Below are 16,941 nucleotides of genomic sequence, written 5' to 3' on the forward strand. Positions count from 1 at the left end.
TCGATGAAGTGTGTATTTTTGAGTATCATAATCTAATACATACTAATGCGCGTTGTTAAGCAAGCCGTGAAAAGCCAACGCGGAAGTGTACCTCCTGAAACTGTTTTGCTAATACTGCACACTCTTTGTTATAAATTCGCCTTCACGCCGATTGATTGATTAGTTCAATCTTTTATTAGTAGTGTAAAAGAGGGTTTATATAAGTCGCCTATACTGTATCACACCATATAATAACAAACACGGAGGCTCTAGTTTTACACGAGGACCACTTTATTTCGTCTGTTTTCGAAAACTCCGCTCCACTCCAACATGACATAATTTTCTTCCTTTTTCCTTCAAAATAAGAGCTCACGGCATATACCAGGGGTCACCAACCTTTTTGAAAGCAAGAGTTACTTATTGGGTACTGATTAATGCGAAGAGCTACCAGTTTGATACACACTTAAATAAATTGCCAGAAATAGCAATTTGCTCAATTTACCTTTAATAAATAAATCTATATATATATATATATATATATATATATATATATATATATATATATATATATATATATATATATATATATATAAGAAAATGGGTATTTCTGTCCGTCATTCCGTCGTGCATTTTTTTTCCTTTTACGGAAGGTTTTTTGTAGAGAATAAATGATGAAAAAAAACACTTCAGCGTTGTTTTTAGTTTACTAATAAAAGTTTCAATCAATCAGTCAATCTATGAATAATAAAACACGCCAAAACATGTGTCCTTTATCATAGCTGCTACACGTATGACAAAAAAGCGAGTGAAAATCTGTGGTATTTAGTGAGGTAAGATGAATTAAATGCGCAGAGAGTTTATTGCTCCTGACAATTTAAATGCACTGAGTGGAGCGGATCACCACTCCAAGATGGCCGCCCCGCGTCTCGTCAGCGCCAGTAGGCAGTAACGCTCCATGTTTCGTATCTTTATAACAGGGGTGTCCAAACTTTTTCCACAGAGGACCACACACGGAAAAATTTAAACATGCGGGGCCATTTTGATATTTTCATTTTCAAACCATAACAAAATATATGGATTTTTTTTTTCATTCTTACAGCTCCTGGGGAGCATAGAGGGTCTCAGTCACTAAAATGTTAAAAATAAGTCAAAATATTATTGTTTTTTTTTTAATTTAATGCTTACAGTAAATCTCTATATCAACTTGAGGTTGATATAAAGTAAAACAAATAAGGTTTTATGTCTTTTCTGTCAAAGACAACTTTGTTTTTTTATAGTAAAACTGAAATATGCAGTATTTAGATAGAAAAATAGTACTTTATTGATTCCTTCAGGAGAGTTCCTTTATTTAGCAATTAAAGCCCCCAAAGATCAATAATGCAGGACACCATTGATTTTAATTATTTAATATTTTTGAGCTGCGATGAGGTGGCGACTTGTCCAGGGTGTACACTGCCTTCCGCCCGATTGTAGCTGAGATAGGCGCCAGCGCCCCCCGCGACCCCAAAAGGGAATAAGCGGTAGAAAATGGATGGATGGATGGAATATTTTTGAGTAATCACAGTGAAAAGTTAAATAAAATCCTACTAAATATGTTTGAGATCCGAAGGGTTCCCCACTCAAAGTGATGCCATCCATCCATCCATTTTTCTACCGCTTATTCCCTTTTGGGGTCGCGGGGAGCGCTGGCGCCTGCATTTTTATTAATTTTTTTTTTAACTTTTAACACTTCAATTGAAGATCAACTTCCAATATATCTGTCGATTTTAATTTTGAACGATTATTTTGTTTGTTTTATGCTCTTTTGTCGAAACTTTGATGTTTTTATATGGCAGGGGTAGGGAACCTATGGCTCTAGAGCCAGATGTGGCTCTTTTGATGACTGAATCTGGCTCTCAGATTAATCTTAGCTGACATTGCTTAACACAATAAGTAATGAATCATTCCACTGGTAATCAATGTTAAAATAACGTTCAAAATATAAAAAAAATTCTCATGCATTTTTATCCTTCCATCCGTTTTCTATTGCACCTGTTCAAGAAGTCAAGAATGGTAAGAATTATTTTATTCAATATCAGTTAGCTTCAGAATAAAAATGTTATTAAAAAAGAATAACAGACGTGTTATACCCTAATGTTGGTTTTTCATAAAAATGCACACATTTAGTTGTATTCAGTGTTAAAAAAAAATATGGCAACCACACAACATATGCAATACTTTTTTAAAGTGATAATTTTTAAGTAATAATTCATTATAACATAGATTTTTTTTTGTCCTTTTTTATTTTAATTTTTTTTTGAGCAGTTGGAAAAAAATAATAATAAAGACAAAAGGGGAAAAAAAATGCCTGCATGGCAGCTTTTTGTCAACATTGCCACTTTTTTCTCATTAGATTTCACCTCATTCTACTTTTTTAAATGTATTTTTTTAAATTTTTGCAATACTATCAATTTTGCAATTTTTGCAGAATGTGTGGCGGGCCGTTAAACGATTAGCTGCGGGCCGCAAATGGCCCCCCCGAGCCGCACTTTGGACACCCCTGGATTATAGCATATAAGAATATTATATTACTATTACTGACCCCGACTTCAACAAGTTGAAAATCTTATTGGGGTGTTACCATTTAGTGGTCAATTGTACGGAATATGAGTTGGGTCGAAGATAATACCCAGATTTTTTACAGAGTCACCTTGTTTTATTATTTTATTTTATTTATTTATTTTTTCTTCTTGTCCTTCACTCGCACTTTCCTCATCCACAAATCTTTCATCCTCGCTCAAATTAATGGGGAAATTGTCGCTTTCTCGGTCCGAATCGCTCTAGCTGCTGGTGGCCATGATTGTAAACAATGTTCAGATGTGAGGAGCTCCACAACCCGTGACGTCACGCGCACATCGTCTGCTACTTCCGGTACTGTACTGTGCAATCTACTGATACAAGTCTCAATCAGACAATCAATCAATCAATCAATCAATCAATCAATTTATGAATAATAAAACATGCCAAAACATGTGTCCTTTATCATAGCAACACGTATGACAAAAAAAAGCGCGTGAAAATCAGTGGTATTCAGTGAGGTAAGATGAATTTATTTTATTCCTTACATGAAAATGCATACATACAAACCACGTACAATTGACTCTTTCATAGTATTTTTTGTTTCTTATACATTTCCGTGATCAGAAAGGAGCAGATGGAAGAATAATGTTATATTTATCTGCCTCCTTTTTAACACAAATTATTTTAGATGACTTTATAACTGTTCCCTCCACCAACACCCCAACTCCAACATACTTTTCCATTTTCCTTTAAGCACTTTCACAATGACACGTCCAATCTAAATCAAAACTCATTTTGATATAATTCCAGTTTTCTCTTTTGATAACCCTTTTTAAATACAAAGATATTCTTACAGCTTCTTAAGTCTTTGTTTAGAGAATTCCACACTTTCACGCCAACAACAGACAAGCACATTTGTTTCAAATTTGTTGGCGCTCTTGGATGTTTAAAGTCATACGGCCTTCTGTGGTTCTCATCTTCAGATGTGAACACAAATAACTTTTCTATGTCCTTCGGAAGAACTTTATTTCTCGCTTTGAACATCATTAATAGTGTATTCAATTCTACAATGTCTTTTAGTTTTAGTAATCCTGACCTAATGAAGAGTGGATTTGTGTGGTCTCTATATCCTACTTTAAAAATGATACAAATTGCTCTTTTCTGTGAAAGAAATAAATAAAGGTATTATGTTGCTGAGATATGTATTTCCCCATATTTCTGCACAATAATTAAAATAAGGTAGAATAATTGAGCAATATGACCTTCTCATTGTGTTATATGGAAAATTATATTTAAAGAATTTAAATAAAATGGTCCTAATGTGTGAATGTGAGTGTGAATGTTGTCTGTCTATCTGTGTTGGCCCTGCGATGAGGTGGCGACTTGTCCAGGGTGTACCCCGCCTTCCGCCCGATTGTAGCTGAGATAGGCGCCCCCCGCGACCCCGAAAGGGAATAAGCAGTAGAAAATGGATGGATGGATAAATGAATGAAATGCGCTGACAGTTCATTGCTCCTGCCAAATAAATTGATTTACTTGGACCCCGACTTAAAAAAGTTGAAAAACTTATTGGGGTGTTACCATTTAGTGGTCAATTGTACGTAATATGTACTGTACGGTGTAATCTACTAATAAAAGTATCAATCAATCAATTGCACTGAGTGGAGCGGATCACCACTCCAAGATGGCCGCCCCGCGTCTCGTCAGCGCCAGTAGACAGTAGCGTTCCATGCTGCATCTACTTATAAGATGTCTATGGTGGGAAACGCACGGCGCCGCCACTGAGTTATAATATAAGTCTATTAAAAAGCTCATTGGTTGTGTTCAAGCGAAATACAAGTTGGGGGAAATGCGGTAATTTATAAACGATTGTTTCCGCGCGGCGCTGCAGCAAATGCGTCATACAAATGCGCGTTGTGAAGCAAGCTGCGAAAAGCCAAAGCGGAAGTGAAGTCTCTATAACTGTTTCGCTTTGTTTGCGCACTCTTTGGTAGAAGTTCGCTTCCACACACACACACACACGCACACACACACGTCAGCGGAAGTGAAATCCCTATAACTGTTTCGCTGTTGCTGCGCACTCTTTGGTAGAAGTTGGCCTCCACGCACACACACACATGTCAGCGGAGTTTGTCCGTCTGTCACTTTGCAAAGCGCCTTCGCAGACAACATGGACTCCACGACTTTCTGACAGCCGCGTGGAAAACGACTACCGACGCCCTTTTTCTTTTCTCCTACACGCCGCATGTGGCGTCTCCTGTCCTCGCATTTTGACAAGCGTGCTAACCCCCCCACTCTTCGCTAGTATCTAGCTCGCTATGCTATCTGACTCCTGAGGTTCAACATTGCTATTTTAGTCGGCCTTTATTTATTTGACCTTTTTTTTTTTTTTTAATTCCCGCCAAAAACAACGACAACAACAAAAAAGAGGACGAGATGGGACTGCACCCGCTGGAGTTCAGCGAGTGCTACCTGGACAGCCCCAGCTTCAGGGAGAAGATCAAGGCTCACGAAGCCGAGCTGGACAAAACCAACAGGTTCATCAAGGAGCTCTACAAAGATGGCAAGAACCTCATCAACGCCACCAAGCGTGAGTGACGTCATCACTGTCTTTCTTAGGTGCATGCATAACAATGTCCTTTAAGCGTGAGTGACGTCATCACTGTCTTCCCCCCTCAGGGTTCATGCATAACAATGTCCTTTATGTACAAACCCCGTTTCCATATGAGTTGGGAAATGGTGTTAGATGTAAATATAAACAGAATACAATGATTTGCAAATCCTTTTCAACCCATATTCAGTTGAATATGCTACAAAGACAACATATTTGATGTTCAAACTCATAAACGTTATTCTTTTGCAGCTAATAATGGCTGCAACATGTGCCGAAGTAGTTGGGAAAGGGCATGTTCACCACTGTGTTACATCACCTTTTCTTTTAACAACACTCAATAAACTTTTGGGAACTGAGGAAACTAATTGTTGAAGCTTTGAAAGTGGAATTCTTTCCCATTCTTGTTTTATGTAGAGCTTCAGTCCTTCAACAGTCCGGGGTCTCCGCTGTCGTATTTTACGCTTCATAATGCGCCACACATTTTCCATGGGAGACAGGTCTGGACTGCAGGCAGGCCAGGTAAAATGTACCCGCACTCTTTTACTACGAAGCCACGCTGTTGTAACACGTGTTTTGGCGTTGTTTTGCTGAAATAAGCAGGGGCGTCCGTGATAACATTGCTTGGATGACAACATATGATGCTCCAAAACCTGTATGTACCTTTCAGCATTAATGGTGCCTTCACAGATGTGTAAGTTACCCATGCCTTGGGCACTAATGCACCCCCATACCATCACACATGCTGGCTTTTCAACTTTGCATCGAAAGCAATCTGGGTGGTTCGCTTTTCAATCTGGCCTGCCGGAAATTCCCAAATATTTTTTTGCAGATCTTTAAGATAGAAAGTGTAGCTGCCATTATGATGTGCAGTCTTGTTTTTTAATAACCATAAGTCTTCAACTATACTAAGCATTTCAATGGTTGGAATCTGTGCTTATGGAGGATTTACCAGTTACTATGGTCATCTAATTAGTTACTATGGTCACATAATTAGTTACTATGGTCATCTAATTAGTTACTATGGTCATCTAATTAGTTACTATGGTCACATAATTAGTTACTATGGTCATCTAATTAGTTACTATGGTCACCTAATTAGTTACTGTGGTCATCTAATTAGTTACTATGGTCATTTAATTAGTTACTATGGTCATCTAATTAGTTACTATGATCATCTAATTAGTTACTGTGGTCATCTAATTAGTTACTATGGTCATCTAATTAGTTACTATGGTCATCTAATTAGTTACTATGGTCATCTAATTAGTTACTATGGTCATCTAATTAGTTACTATGGTCATCTAATTAGTTACTATGGTCATCTAATTAGTTACTATGGTCATTTAATTAGTTACTATGGTCATCTAATTAGTTACTATGGTCATCTAATTAGTTACTATGGTCATCTTCATCACAGCAGCTCAGACGAGGCACCAAGCAGTGTGGGCGGGAAGCGTTTCCACAGACGCGAAAGGAGCTATTTACAACAAAGTTCTAAAGCTTAGTGATATATCAGATTGTAGGTGGGTTTATTTTGTACCTTTCGTTCATATTTCACTTTTTGTAGAATTTTTGTTGCATTTCTCTTGATTGTAATATCTGTCAATCGACGTTTATATTTTGTCAGTATTCAGAGTTTTATCATTCATAGAAAAATGTATAATTCCATTACGTTTTTTAAGGCGGTCTGTCATAATGTTTTTAGCATTCAATCAGACATTATTGTGAAGTTTTGTATTAGTGTTCCTAAAAATAGATATATCGGCCCCCCGACACATCTTTTTCTCTAAATGTGGCCCCCCGAGTCAAAATAATTGCCCAGGCCTGATATAAGATGTCCGGGTCCACTGGACCCGGGGCTCATAGCAGTGCGGAAACTGATGCTCTGTGTAACACACGCACGCACAGCAGACCTAGATAGGAAGAGGACAGAGTGTAGGTACACAGAACATCAGAGGGTCAAATGTGCGAGAAAATGAGAGCAGACCATGTTGTAGAGATGCGCGGTTTGCGGTCTCATCCGCGGCGCCCATGGGGGTAAACCGCGGGTCGGGCGGTTGACATGACGAAAAAATTGATTTTAATTAGATTCGGGCGGGTGGCGGTTGAACCATCCGGAGACATTTGATATACATGGTTCTGGGATCGGTATCCTTTGCCATTCAAAGAGCCATTCAAGACCCGTGTCATAAAGCGAAGAGGTCAATAGGAGACGCTATTATTCTCTTGAATTGCTGTTGGCAGTCACCCAGATATTAATTATTAGGGCGTGCTATGAAGCCATTGGCTTTGTCGCCTACTACAAAGTTTACGATCTGCTTGTCAGTCCAGCATCATGTTGTGTGTGGCTTCTGCGGCAACACGCACACAACTGCAAGGCATACTGGGTGACACAGAGTACACTAATGGTTGGGATATAAACAATTTTAACACTCTTAGTAATATGCACCACACTTTGAAGCCACACCAATTAAGAACGACAAACACATTTCGGGAGAACATCCTCACAGTAGCACAACATAAACGCAACACAACAAATACCCAGAATCCTTTGTATTCATGACACACCCTGACTATTTTATACAATCAAACACTTTTATGTTAGAATACTGAACATATGTTTATTGGGATAGTGTAAACATCTGTTTGATATTTTAACCTAAAAGTGTTTGATTTTGAGGCATTAAATGCCACAAAATGGCTAAACATCTGTTCAGTATTTTAGCAAAAAAGTGTTTGATTGTGAGGCATTAAAAGCCACAAAATGCAAGGGGTCCATCAGACCCACAAACGTCGGCTGAGTAACAACAATATGAACATTACACAAGGGTTAATAATGTTTGCCTTGGTGCCCATCTAACTAGCCTTAGTGCCCTAAAATATGAGCCCTCCTTTAAGGCAACGCTTGCCTTGACCTTAAAGGCCTACTGAAATGAGATGTTCTTATTTAAACGGGGATAGCAGGTCCATTCTATGTGTCATACTTCATCATTTCGCCATATTGCCATCTTTTTGCTGAAAGGATTGAGTAGAGAACATCCACGATAAAGTTCGCAACCTCTGGTCGCTATTAAAAAAGCCTTGCCTGTACCGGAAGTAGCAGACGATGTGCGCGTGACGTCACGGGTTGTGGAGCTCCTTACTAAATCTGAACATTGTTTACAATCATGGCCACCAGCAGCTAGAGCTATTCGGACCGAGAAAGCGACAATTTCCCCATTAATTTGAGCGAGGATGAAAGATTTGTGGATGAGGAAATTTAGAGTGAAGGACTAAAAAAAAAAAAAAAAAAAAAAGGCGATTGCAGTGGGAGCGATTCAGATGTTTTTAGACACATTTAGTAGGATAATTCTGGGAAATACCTTATCTGCCTATTGTGTTGCTAGTGTATTAGTGAGATAAATAGTACCTGAAAGTCAAAGGGGCGTGGCTAGGGGTGTGTTGACGCCAGAGTCTCTGAGGGAAGTCACGAAGCTGCAGCAGAACAGAAGCTCCGCTGATCTCCGGTAAGAGCCGACTTATTACCACAATTTTCTCACCGAAAACTGCCGGTTGACATGTAGTCGGGATCCATGTTCGCTTGACCGCTCTGATCCATAGTAAAGCTTCACCTCCGGGAATTTTAAGCAAGGAATCACCGTGTGTTTGTGTGGCTAAAAGCTAAATGCTTCCCACCTCCATCTTTCTACTTTGACTTCTCCATTATTAATTGAACAAATTGCAAAAGATTTACTAACACATATGTCCAGAATACTGTGGAATTATGCGATTAAAGCAGACTACTTATAGCTTGGATCGGGCTGGAAAATAATGTCCGCTACAATCCCGAAACATCAAACGCACGCGTCATCATACCGCGACGTTTTTAACAGGATACTTTGCGGGAAATTTAAAATTGCAATTTATTAAACTAAAGCGGCCGTATTGGCATGTGTTGCAATGTTTATATTTCATCATTGATTTATAAACTATCAGACTGTGTGGTCGCTAGTAGTGGCTTTCAGTAGGCCTTTAAAAAGTAAACATTTGAGGCCTGTATTGTATAAATAAATGATAAATGGGTTGTACTTGTATAGCGCTTTTCTACCTTCAAGGTACTCAAAGCGCTTTGACACTACTTCCACATTTACCCATTCACACACACATTCACACACTGATGGAGGGAGCTGCCATGCAAGGCGCCAACCAGCACCCATCAGGAGCAAGGGTGAAGTGTCTTGCTCAGGACACAACGGACGTGACGAGGTTGGTACTAGGTGGGATTTGAACCTGGGACTCTCGGGTTGCGCACGGCCATTCTCCCACCGCGCCACGCCGTCCCTGAATGAATCCATTTTGCATACTGATGTATCATGCATGGTTCAGGCTAGGGCTGGGCTTTTATCCAAAGCGACATACATAAAAAAATACATATAAAACTGTAAACATGATCATTTAAGGGAAGAATGTAATAGAAAATATCAATACAAAGTGTCAAGGCAGAATAAACTCTATGCTGCTGCAGCAACAGAGATACAGTGTGAATAAGATATATAGATATCTAATGTATTCATACATTGTTTATGTAGGATATACACATAACCTAATCATATTGTTTCTTCAATTTAAAAATAGCTGACAGTTTTTTCCCCCTTCTCTGGGATTATATTCCCAGTTTTGATCTCGGACGTCTGGTCACTTATAGCATATAAGAATATTCTATGACTGTTAAGCAAACTCCATCCATCCATTTTCTACCGCTTATTCCATTTCGGGGTCGCGGGGGGCGCTGGCGCCTATCTCAGCTACAATCGGGCGGAAGGCGGGGTACACCCTGGACAAGTTGCCACCTCATCGCAGGGCCAACAGAGATAGACAGACAACATTCACACACTAGGGCCAATTTAGTGTTGCCAATCAACCTATCCCCAGGTCTGGATAATAAAACATGTGTACTTTATCATAGTTACACGTCTGACAAATAAGAGAGTGAAAATCAGTGGTATTCAGTGAGGTAAGATGAATTAAATGCGCTGACAGTTCATTGCTCCTGACAAATGCAGGGAGTTTATTCTGTCTTGACACTTTGTATTGATATTTTGTATAACATTCTTCCCGTAAATGATCATGTTTACAGTTTTATATGTATTTTTTATGTATGTCGCCTTAGAAGAAGAAGAAAAGTACATTGTTCTTGTTCTTCTTGTTGTTATTCTTGTTCTTGTTCTTCTTTTTGTTCTTGTTCTTGTTCTTCTCCTTGTCTTGTCCTTCTTGTTCTTCTTGTTCTTGTTCTTGTTCTTCTTCTTGTCTTGTTCTTCTTGTCTTGTTCTTCTTCTTGTCTTGTTGTTCTTGTTCTTCTTTTTCTTGTCCTTCTTGTTCTTGTACTTCTTCTTGTCTTGTTCTTGTTCTCCTTTTTCTTGTCCTTCTTGTTCTTGTTCTTCTTCTTGTCTTGTTCTTCTTCTTGTCTTGTTCTTCTTGTTCTTGTTCTTCTTTTTCTTGTTCTTCTTGTTCTTGTTCTTGTCCTTCTTCTTGTCCTTCTTCTTGTCTTGTTCTTCTTGTTCTTGTTCTTCTTTTTCTTGTCCTTCTTGTTCTTGTTCTTCTTCTTGTCTTGTTCTTGTTCTTCTTGTTCTTGTTCTTGTTCTTCTTGTTCTTGTCCTTCTTGTCTTGTTCTTCTTGTTCTTGTTCTTATTTTTCTTGTCCTTCTTGTCCTTGTTCTTCTTCTTGTCTTGTTCTTGTTCTTCTTGTTCTTGTTCTTGTCCTTCTTCTTGTCTTGTTCTTCTTCTTGTCTTGTTCTTCTTGTTCTTCTTTTTCTTGTCCTTGTTCTTGTTCTTCTTCTTGTCTTGTTCTTGTTCTTCTTTTTCTTGTTCTTCTTGTTCTTCTTGTTCTTGTTCTTCTTCTTGTCTTGTTCTTGTCCTTTTTCTTGTTCTTGTTCTTCTTTTTCTTCTTCTTCTTCTAGGGACGGCGTAGCGCAGTGGGGAGAGTGGCCGTGCGCAACCCGAGCATCCCTGGTTCAATTCCCACCTAGTACCAACCTCGTCACGTCCGTTGTGTCCTTGAGCAAGACACTTCACCCTTGCTCCTGATGGGTGCTGGTTAGGGCCTTGCATGGCAGCTCCCTCCATCAGTGTGTGAATGTGTGTGTGAATGGGTAAATGTGGAAGTAGTGTCAAAGCGCTTTGAGTACCTTGAAGGTAGAAAAGCGCTATACAAGTACAACCCATTTATCATTTATCTTCTTCTTCTTCTTCTTCTTCTTCTTCTTCTTCTTCTTCACAAGAAAGAGGGTTTATCACATCAACCTTTTAAATCTCATCAATACAATTATTATAATTATTAATAATTAGGGGATGGCCGTGCCAGCAACCTGAGGGTTCCTGGTTCCATCCCCAGCTTCTACCAACCTTGTCACGTCCGTTGTGTCCTTGAGCAAGATACTTCACCCTTGCTCCTGATGGGTGCTGGTTAGGGCCTTGCATGGCAGCTCCCGCCATCAGTGTGTGAATGTGTGTGTGAATGGGTGAATGTGGGAGTAGTGTCTAAGCGCTTTGAGTACCTTGAAGGTAGAAAAGCGCTATACAAGTATAACCCATTTACATTTACCATTTAATACCACAGAAAAGGTAAACTGTCATTTTCCGGACTCAATAAAGGCTTAAATAATGACAAACACGGAGCGTTTCAATAACCACGGAGATAGAGTGTTGGTCTCACACCTAATGATCTGCTGTGGACAGACCAAGCCAAGCATTGCAGGTTTAGCGAGCGGTGCGTTCTCCCGCCAAGGAAATTTTTGGCTGGCAATCAAATTTTGGCAAATATAAACAAAACAAAACACGGCCGGAAAGTGATAATCGATAATAAAAATAAGAAAAGAAAATCAAAAATCCGGATCATGGGGAAGAGCGGACTTCCGTCCTTTCTGTTTTCAATGCGTAAAAAGACACACAAAGTGTCTTAACGCCGACATTGATTTTGCATATTATTATTTTTTTGTTCGGTTTGTACTTCATGAGGTTTTGCACTTGTTGTTTTTTTTGTGTGTTTTTTTTTTTGTTTGTTTTCATTATATTTGGATGTATTTGTTTGGTTTGTATGCTTGTGAATCTGGGCTAGCCATTAACTACCGTATTTTTGGGACTATAAGTCGCATTTTTTTTTCATAGTTTGGCCGGGTTGTGCAACTTGTATGAAATTATTAACACATTACCGTAAAATATCAAATAATATTATTTAGCTCATTCTCGTAAGAGACTAGACGTATAAGATTTCATGTGATTTATGGATTAGGAGTGAGAGATAGTTTGGTAAAGGTATAGCATGTTCTATATGTTATAGTTATTTGAATGACTCTTACCATAATATGTTAGGTTAACATAGCAGTTGCTTATTTATGCCTCATATAACCTACACTTATTCAGCCTGTTCACTATTCTTTATTTATTTTAAATTGCCTTTCAAATCTCTATTCTTGCTGTTGGCTTTTATCAAATAAATTTCCCCCAAAAATGCGATTTATGCTCCAGTGCGACTCATGTATGTTTTTTTTCCTTCTTTATTTTGCATTTTCGGCAGGTGCGACTTATACTCCGGAGCGACTTATACTCCGAAAAATACGGTACTGATTTTGTTGAAGGGGGCAGGAAATATAAGATTTTCTTCATCCTGTCCCTTCTCAATCATAGGTGTGTAAATATGTGTTTAGTTGTTAAAGTTTAATTGTCTATTGATCAAAAATGCACATCAATGAAGGAGATAAATAAACATGTCGATATTTTTAGGCCATGTCACGATACACCATATATATCTGCATATTTTGCCTTAGCCTTGAATGAACACTTGATGCATATAATCACAGCAGTATGATGATTCTATGTGTCTACATTCAAACATTCTTCTTCATACTGCATTCATATATGCTACTTTTAAACTTTCATGCAGAGAAGGAAACCACAACTAAAAGTGTATTTATGAAACAGTTATTAAGCAGTGGCACAAACATTCATGTCATTTCAAAACAGAAAGTGCAGGATTGTCAGAGACATTTTAAAACAAGCTATGAGTGCACTTTTGTGCATGATGTCACTAAGATGACATGAAAACAACACTAAATTAAAGTGCACTTTTTGTACAGAACGCCACTACAATAGTTTAAAACAAATAAAGTGCACTTTTGTGCATGATGTCACTAATATGATATATCAAAACAACACTAAATTAAAGTGCACTTTTTGTACAGAGCGCCACTACAATAGTTTAAAACTAATAAAGTGCACTTTTGTGCATGATGTCACTAAGCTAATATATATCAAAACACTAAATTAAAGTGCACTTTTTGTACAGAACGCCACTACAATAGTTCAAAACAAATAAAGTGCACTTTTGTGCATGATGTCACTAAGATGACTTATCAAAACAACACTAAGTTTATGTGCACTTTTTGTACAGAACGCCACTACAATAGTTTAAAACTAATAAAGTGCACTTTTGTGCATGATGTCACTAAGATGATATATCAAAACAACACTAAATTAAAGTGCACTTTTTGTACAGAACGCCACTACAATAGTTTAAAACTAATAAAGTGCACTTTTGTGCATGATGTCACTAAGATGACTTATCAAAACAACACTAAATTAAAGTGCACTTTTTGTTCAGAACTCCACTACAATAGTTTAAAACAAATAAAGTGCACTTTTGTGCATGATGTCACTAAGATGATATATCAAAACAACACTAAATTAAAGTGCACTTTTTGTACAGAACGCCACTACAATAGTTTAAAACAAATAAAGTGCACTTTTGTGCATGATGTCACTAAGATGACTTATCAAACAACACTAAGTTTATGTGCACTTTTTGTACAGAACGCCACTACAATAGTTTAAAACTAATAAAGTGCACTTTTGTGCATCATGTCACTAAGATGATATATCAAAACACTAAATTAAAGTGCACTTTTTGTACAGAACGCCACTACAATAGTTCAAAACAAATAAAGTGCACTTTTGTGCATGATGTCACTAAGATGATATATCAAAACAACACTAAATTAAAGTGCACTTTTTGTACAGAACGCCACTACAATAGTTTAAAACAAATAAAGTGCACTTTTGTGCATGATGTCACTAAGATGACTTATCAAAACAACACTAAATTAAAGTGCACTTTTTGTACAGAACGCCACTGCAATAGTTCAAAACAAATAAAGTGCACTTTTGTGCATGATGTCACTAAGATGACTTATCAAAACAACACTAAGTTTATGTGCACTTTTTGTACAGAACGCCACTACAATAGTTTAAAACAAATAAAGTGCACTTTTGTGCATCATGTCACTAAGATGATATATCAAAACAACACTAAATTAAAGTGCACTTTTTGTACAGAACGCCACTACAATAGTTTAAAACTAATAAAGTGCACTTTTGTGCATCATGTCACTAAGATGACATATCAAAACAACACTAAATTAAAGTGCACTTTTTGTACAGAATGCCACTACAATAGTTTAAAACAAATAAAGTGCACTTTTGTGCATGATGTCACTAAGATGACTTATCAAAACAACACTAAGTTTATGTGCACTTTTTGTACAGAACGCCACTACAATAGTTTGAAACTAATAAAGTGCACTTTTGTGCATCATGTCACTAAGATGATACATCAAAACACTAAATTAAAGTGCACTTTTTGTACAGAACGCCACTACAATAGTTCAAAACAAATAAAGTGCACTTTTGTGCATCATGTCACTAAGATGATATATCAAAACAACACTAAATTAAAGTGCACTTTTTGTACGGAACGCCACTACAATAGTTTAAAACTAATACAGTGCACTTTTGTGCATCATGTCACTAAGATGATATATCAAAACAACACTAAATTAAAGTGCACTTTTTGTACAGAACGCCACTACAATAGTTCAAAACAAATAAAGTGCACTTTTGTGCATGATGTCACTAAGATGACATATCAAAACAACACTAAATTAAAGTGCACTTTTTGTACAGAATGCCACTACAATAGTTTAAAACAAATAAAGTGCACTTTTGTGCATGATGTCACTAATATGATATATCAAAACAACACTAAATTAAAGTGCACTTTTTGTACAGAACGCCACTACAATAGTTTAAAACAAATAAAGTGCACTTTTGTGCATGATGTCACTAAGATGATATATCAAAACACTAAATTAAAGTGCACTTTTTGTACAGAACGCCACTACAATAGTTCAAAACAAATAAAGTGCACTTTTGTGCATGATGTCACTAAGATGACTTATCAAAACAACACTAAGTTTATGTGCACTTTTTGTACAGAACGCCACTACAATAGTTTAAAACTAATAAAGTGCACTTTTGTGCATCATGTCACTAAGATGATATATCAAAACACTAAATTAAAGTGCACTTTTTGTACAGAACGCCACTACAATAGTTCAAAACAAATAAAGTGCACTTTTGTGCATGATGTCACTAAGATGATATATCAAAACAACATTAAATTAAAGTGCACTTTTTGTGCGGAATGCCACTACAATAGTTTAAAACAAATAAAGTGAATTTTTGTGCATGATGTCACTAAGATGACTTGTCAAAACAACACTAAATTAAAGTGCACTTTTTTGTACAGAACGCCACTACAATAGTTTAAAACTAATAAAGTGCACTTTTGTGCATCATGTCACTAAGATAATATATCAAAACAACACTAAATTAAAGTGCACTTTTTGTACAGAATGCCACTACAATAGTTCAAAACAAATAAAGTGCACTTTTGTGCATGATGTCACTAATATGATATATCAAAACAACACTAAATTAAAGTGCACTTTTTGTACAGAACGCCGCTACAATAGTTCAAAACAAATAAAGTGCACTTTTGTGCATGATGTCACTAAGATGATATATCAAAACAACATTAAATTAAAGTGCACTTTTTGTACGGAATGCCACTACAATAGTTTAAAACAAATAAAGTGAATTTTTGTGCATGATGTCACTAAGATGACTTGTCAAAACAACACTAAATTAAAGTGCACTTTTTTGTACAGAACGCCACTACAATAGTTTAAAACAAATAAAGTGCACTTTTGTGCATGATGTCACTAAGATGACTTATCAAAACAACACTAAGTTTATGTGCACTTTTTGTACAGAACGCCACTACAATAGTTTAAAACTAATAAAGTGCACTTTTGTGCATCATGTCACTAAGATGATATATCAAAACACTAAATTAAAGTGCACTTTTTGTACAGAACGCCACTACAATAGTTTAAAACAAATAAAGTGCACTTTTGTGCATGATGTCACTAAGATGATATATCAAAACACTAAATTAAAGTGCACTTTTTGTACAGAACGCCACTACAATAGTTCAAAACAAATAAAGTGCACTTTTGTGCATGATGTCACTAAGATGACTTATCAAAACAACACTAAGTTTATGTGCACTTTTTGTACAGAACGCCACTACAATAGTTTAAAACTAATAAAGTGCACTTTTGTGCATCATGTCACTAAGATGATATATCAAAACACTAAATTAAAGTGCACTTTTTGTACAGAACGCCACTACAATAGTTCAAAACAAATAAAGTGCACTTTTGTGCATGATGTCACTAAGATGATATATCAAAACAACATTAAATTAAAGTGCACTTTTTGTACGGAATGCCACTACAATAGTTTAAAACAAATAAAGTGAATTTTTGTGCATGATGTCACTAAGATGACTTGTCAAAACAACACTAAATTAAAGTGCACTTTTTTGTACAGAACGCCACTACAATAGTTTAAAAC

At 36.9% G+C, this 16,941-nt stretch overlaps 1 protein-coding gene across 3 annotated transcripts in view; it reads left to right on the top strand.

The window, feature by feature from the left end:
- Nucleotides 1-4,607: 4,607 nt before the first annotated feature.
- arhgap10 (Rho GTPase activating protein 10) overlaps nucleotides 4,608-16,941 on the top strand; it is a 230,487-nt gene continuing 218,153 nt past the window's right edge. For all 3 annotated transcript variants that reach the window (XM_061881211.1, XM_061881214.1, XM_061881213.1), the window contains exon 1: nucleotides 4,608-5,128. In XM_061881211.1, coding sequence (XP_061737195.1) covers nucleotides 4,975-5,128 — 154 coding nt within the window. In that variant the 5' untranslated portion in view covers nucleotides 4,608-4,974. The remainder of the gene's footprint in view (nucleotides 5,129-16,941) is intronic.

The sequence above is a fragment of the Nerophis ophidion genome, linkage group LG20 (genome assembly GCF_033978795.1).
Source record: "Nerophis ophidion isolate RoL-2023_Sa linkage group LG20, RoL_Noph_v1.0, whole genome shotgun sequence".
Classification (NCBI taxonomy): domain Eukaryota; kingdom Metazoa; phylum Chordata; class Actinopteri; order Syngnathiformes; family Syngnathidae; genus Nerophis; species Nerophis ophidion.